General features: G+C 43.8%; 1 protein-coding gene across 10 annotated transcripts in view; it reads left to right on the top strand.

Moving 5' to 3' along the window:
* Window positions 1–6,000, top strand: part of LOC116390797 (chloride channel protein 2) — a 140,320-nt gene that overhangs the window by 128,172 nt on the left and 6,148 nt on the right. For all 10 annotated transcript variants that reach the window (XM_031860857.1, XM_031860859.1, XM_031860856.1 and 7 more), the window contains 3 exons: window positions 938–976; window positions 2,405–2,509; window positions 5,717–5,803. In XM_031860857.1, coding sequence (XP_031716717.1) covers window positions 938–976; window positions 2,405–2,509; window positions 5,717–5,803 — 231 coding nt within the window. The remainder of the gene's footprint in view (window positions 1–937; window positions 977–2,404; window positions 2,510–5,716; window positions 5,804–6,000) is intronic.

Here is a 6,000-nt window from a genome sequence, read left to right as displayed (position 1 = left end):
TGTGTGTGTGTGTGTGTGTGTGTGTGTGTGTGTGTGTGTTCTGTCTCATCAACTCCAGGCACGTCTGGCCTCTGCTTGCATAATGCTACAGTAGGGCACATCTTTCTACCCCGAGGCAACAGTTGCTAGGGTTGCCGACAGGTCGGCCACCGCAGCGATGAGGATAAATGAGCGAAGGGCTCCCATCAGCCCCTGGGTCACTCTCGCTCTGCCTTTCTCTCTCTCTCTCGCGCTCTTTAGCACACACACACACACACACACACACGTTCTCCTGCTTTCAATCCTGAGAAAGTAAATACCTGCACTCAAGCACATGACTAAACACTTTGAAATCATATTTCACAGCCCATCAAACACACACATGGAGCCGAATGCACACACCCTGCGGTAACGTTCACACACACACACACACAGTTGTTTATTTCCATCCCTCAGCTTTTCTACAGTACTCTCAGTGCTCCGCCGCAAAGCACAGGGTTTGCTGTTTCGACTCCAGCTTGTCGAACGGCGTCTGCCTGTCAGTCATGAGCCGTGGGCTCCGAGCGCGCCACAGATCCATCATTGTAATGATCATCTGCTCTGGCATCTCATACATCACATCCCCCGCACTCATTAAATGTACTGTAGTCGCTCCTTTAGTCACACATCCCGTTTCTGTCCATCTGTCTCAAGGCGGCGGCGCTGTATCGCACTTATGATGTGATGCATGGCCGATTATGTGTTGTCAATATGTCATCTCACCTTCTGTGCTCAGTGGAGGCGCAGTTGAAAGTACTTATATGTGTTTATTGAGATAATAACCAACTGGACACCATTGTGTATCTACGACCTTTCTTTTACAGCTTTCATCATTTCACCGTCTTCACCGTGTTCAGTGTGTTCACTGATTGTCTTTGTGTTCTGTGCTGACTGCTTTTCTGTTGCTTCTTGTCTACAGGACGACGTAGATGTGGAGGATGACATGACTATTAGAGAGGTAAGATGGACGGTCAGTCACACAACATGAACACACACAACTTACAATCAGGCAGCAACCTTCGGTTCTGCCGAGTGAAGCCGATGCGGAAGTCTGTTAAAGCTGCATTCTCTCTAGTGTCCACCAGGGGGCGACTCCTCTGGTTGTATAGAAGTCTATGAGAAAATGACTCTACTTCTCTCTTGATTTATTACCTCAGTAAACATTGTAAACATGAGTTTATGGTCTCAATCTCTAGTTTCAAGTCTTCTTCAATACAGCATGATGTTCATTTAGTACATTATGGTCCATTTAGAGTCAAACAGACCATAAAGCAGGGGATGCTTTAGGGCGGGGCTACACGGTGATTGACAGGTCTCTGCCAGAGACGTATACAACGTCCCTACTAGGGGTGGGGGAAAAATCGATGCAGCATAGTATACGGCATCTCTACATCACTCTACCGTCCATATATGATCACTTCCATTCCCTGGAATGAATGTCATATACCTGCTTTAGTTACAAGGGTTAAAAGGTCAGTTTGCTGATCCTGTGTGCGTGTGTGTGCGTGTGTGTGCGTGTGTGTGTGTGTGTGTGTTAATGGTAATAAAGGAGCATGTCAAGGCTCATTGATGGGTTTTTAAAATATATATATTTTTAATTCTGTGGCACAGAGGAAGGAGATATACAGTAAATACGGCTTTGATACACCTACAATACTTGTTAGTGGGATACATTCGTTAAAACATAAAAACATGGAATATGACCAGCGTTATCTTTTAAATCAGTGGATTCTTGTATGCGTATCAGTGTTTGTCTCACTGGAATCTTACACCTGATGACATCACGGCCATGACAGACCTGGCTTTTTTCCGATTCCTCAATATCCACCAGACAGGCCGATTACCCTGGAGTCTTGTATTTTTGGATATAATATCATTCATAATTCATCCATCAACAGCACCTCTCATTTCCTCTCTGTCAGCCACACATTCCTCTCTCTCACTCCATCCCCCTCTCTTCTTTGTGTCATCGTTCACCTCTCATACGTCTGCCATGTCGTTGCTTCTCGCTACATCTCCCTTCCCTTGTTCACCATTCACCTTCCTTACCTTCCGTTGTCGTTAGGCCCGGTGTGATTTATAGAGTCGTGCGGTGCCCGGCCCATTGATTGTCTATCAGAGGGAGGTGATTTGTCAGAATACTCGGTATGTTTGATGCCTCTGCCTGCTGATTAGTGACGGACACCGGGCATAAAGACATCTACTGTCAACAGCATCTACTGTCGCTCCCAAGTTTTAAAGTAAAAAAAAAAAAAAAGGTTTTGTCAACAAAGTCCGGCTGTAACGGTAAACCTGGAGATTAAAGTCGAGAGAGTTTCATCTTCCTCCTGTGATGTGTATCTCTCATTCTCAAACTCCCGCCTCCTCTCTCTGTGTGTTTTTGCAGATTGCAGAGTGGGAGGAGCAGCAGCTTGATGAGCAGGTCAACTTCAACAACTGCAAGATCGACCCCGCCCCTTTCCAGCTGGTGGAGCGCACGTCGCTGCATAAGGTCTGATTGCAAATACAGCTGTTGATCAACCTCTCTGTCTGATTTTGTGTGTGTGTGTGTGTGTGTGTGTGTGTGTGTGTGTGTGTGTGTGTGCGCGCGCTACTGCGTTTCTGTTTATCCACTCTGACATCATTGCAGCACTTGATTGGTTTGGGGAACGCGTGTTTATTTGTATTTCTCAACTGATTCAAAGTGCTGTATACAACATATAAAAGACATTTAGACAATAAAATAAACAAAAGCTGATATATATTTGAAAATAGGGAAATAAAGACCAAACCAACAAAAAAAACGGTAAAAATCTTATATAACTAATTAGAAGGCAGTGGTTAACAGACCCTTTTTACTTTCACAAAACAAAGAGAGCTCCAAGATGAAGTCATATTTGCTTACAGTCTTTATCACAGTTCCAAGTATGAGTATTAATCCAGAACACGGCAACCCTAACTGTACGTGAGTCACTCAACGAGTCTAAAGAATGACTTCATGTCATCGTCACGATCCCCCGACACAAACAGAAGCACTTGGAAAGCAAACTGCCACCAGGTCCGATCCTCTCGGTGCTCCTGTGGTGTTTTTAATGACGTTGGAGGAGCCTGCTAACAACCCAAAGAACCACACACACAACACATTTCACCCTACGGAGTCGAGGAGCGAAAGTGCTGTATAAGGAATCGTTAATGGCCGTGTTGATTTAGTTTTCTCACTGCGGCATTGAAAGCACACACACACACGTATTTCTATGTTGAAAGACCTCACTTCCTACCAAGCACACACACACACACACATACACCGACTCTCTCTGGCTTGCCAGCAGCTGTGGCAGCGCCATAATGTCCCTTATCTCTCTCTCTCTCCCTCTCCCTCCTCCTCCGGGCTCTGCGTGAATACTCTTTAAACATTTAAGAGAGGGATCCTGCACCAATCCATCTCGCTCCCCTCCCTCCACTGCACACTGCCAAAAGCCAATACCACGCACAATCTCCTCCAGCATATTAAACACCGCTGCGTGTGTGTGTGTGTGTGTGTGTGTGTGTGTTCTCTCTACATATTGTCCTGTTTTCTTGCTCAGCCTCTGGATCTGGCTTCCATTTATCTCATGCTGTTAACTCTTGTTGTTGTTGTTCTTCTTCATCTTCTTCGACTTGTTCGTCTCGTTCTTTTTCTTGTTGCTCTTCTTCTTCATCTTCGTCTTGTTCTTGGTCACTAATTAACACATTATATCTCATTTGTTTAAAACACACATGACCAAGACCAAGACATAAACCCTTGTAGAACCCACAACATGAACGAGATATTACAAATGGTAATTAGTGAGCTTCAGAGAATGAAGATTGAAGGCTTTTCCCCAAACCTCTTCCTCTAAACATTGCTATGAACACCACATAAAATATGTCCATTTACCTCCATTGTAACTCAATATATTCACCACAAGAACAACGCATTAGAGATCATTTGTGGCCAGTTTAATGTTCATTAACTGGCCTCCTGTCATTTTGTGAAAGCAAAGCCGGTTGAGTATCCGTGTCTCACACTGCTGTACAGACGGTCAATTGGTTGTGAAATGCCATTTGCAGCCCTTTTAATCAGCGCGTTCCATTTTAAATGGATGTGGACGGGCTGAGCTGGAGGTGAGCGGACTCTCGTCCCCAGAGATGCTGCTGTTTCCTCCTGTGGGGGAACTCTCTGACGGATTACATTACGACCGGCCCTGGACTAAAAAAAAATCACTTAACAATAGTTTTCTTGGCACAGCTTCCGTTTGCGTGGATCAATTTCAGATTTCCCAAATGTCCATTCTGGCAAAGCGAGAAGTCTCGTTGAACACTAAAAGGGTCCAGAACAAACAAAGTCCAGTTGGCATCAATCCTGCAACCTTTCTGATCCGCCGACACCGTTTCTGAGCTCTCGCTCTTCTTGACTTGAGCCGCATGGAGCAACCCTCCTCTGCTTTAATACTGGAGCTGAGATTAAATGACACTTTAATGATCCCCGTGGGGAAAGTGAGTTATCGCAACAGCAAATACACAAGTGATACGGTAGGGCAGAGTGTATTAATAGAGCCACACAGGGTCATAGAAACATGCAAAACACACATTTCCAACTGTATCAAAGTTAAAACAAATTAAGATGTGATAACAAAAACATGTCATGACAAAGTCAGTATTCACAGAACAGTTTAGCACTGTTGTTTTAGCCATTTGCTCTGCATAGAAATGTATCATATTGTTTTTTAAAAGGCAAATAAATTCCATGAATCACACAAATACAAACACAGTGATGGTAAAAGGTTTGACAGTTATCAGTCCTCTGTAAAGAGGATATTGAACACATTACAACAGTATCATTTAACAGGAGAAATGTTTAAAGTAACTTAACCCGTGTAAATGATGACATTGACTTCCACTCTATTATTAGGAACATTATTATCCATTTTTCTAAATAAGAGACTCGGGACGCTTTAATATCTTCGACCTGCGTTTGACCCCATTCACGAGACAGCTGTCACGGGTTAATGTGTGGTCGAAACCATTAGTAAAGACCTCCATACACATCCCTGCTAAACCATATCATAATGATAATAACTTTATCTATACAGCACCTTTTAAAAACCGAGCTTACAAAGTGCTTTGACGGACACAGCAAGGCAAAGACAACAGAAGCAAGACAAACTGAGGTCACACTTACATCCTGATGCATATCAGCTGGTTTTAAGAAGTGATTAAAAAGAGATTAGTGATTCTGAGAGCGTTGTCTCCTCAGACAGGTCGTTCCATACGACACACGGTTACAAATTAGTAGCAAGTAAAGTTGTGCTTCAGTTACAGTAACACGGGTAGCAGCATGAAGTGAGAGATATTCTGCTTTCATCACAATATTCATCACACCGTCCTGAAATAAGAACTGTTAGCGTTAAGATACAAAAGATGCTTGAATTGTTGTTACCATCAACTCCACTATCTAGTAGAACCAGTACAAGCTGGTATCGAACAATTCAATCGTTTCTTTTTTTCTGTGTTACAACGAGCAGCTGGAACGCTCTGAATGTCTCCTTCACATAATGAATCCATCGTGATCAAACTTGTCAACGTTGAATAATTGAAGTCGGCGGTGCGTTTGCCTCAACCGAGCCTCGTTCTCTATTTAAAGTAGGAGCAGCAGTTTGTCTTTCTTTAGTGTTTCACTGATTGTTCCCCCCCCTTACAGACACACACCATCTTCTCCCTGCTGGGCCTCGACCACGCCTACGTCACCAGCATCGGGCGCCTCATCGGGGTGGTGTCCCTCAAAGAGGTAGGAATCCTGTCTCGTAGTTACTCTGCATATTTCATCAGTGAGTTTAGTGGTTTCATATGCTTCTTACACTCAGGATCCATTTTATCTTCTCCTGTTAAAGAAGTCGTGACTATCATCAGTTACACAAGATGCAAATTCTCTGCTTTCATAATTGTGAAATCAATGTCGGTATCTCCAGGGCTGCTCCGCACACA

The sequence above is a fragment of the Anarrhichthys ocellatus genome, unplaced genomic scaffold (assembly GCF_004355925.1).
Source record: "Anarrhichthys ocellatus isolate YVR2014 unplaced genomic scaffold, GSC_Weel_1.0 scaffold24, whole genome shotgun sequence".
Classification (NCBI taxonomy): Eukaryota; Metazoa; Chordata; class Actinopteri; order Perciformes; family Anarhichadidae; genus Anarrhichthys; species Anarrhichthys ocellatus.
The sequence above is the reverse complement of the archived record's forward strand: the minus strand, read 5'-3'. Positions and strand labels throughout refer to the sequence as shown.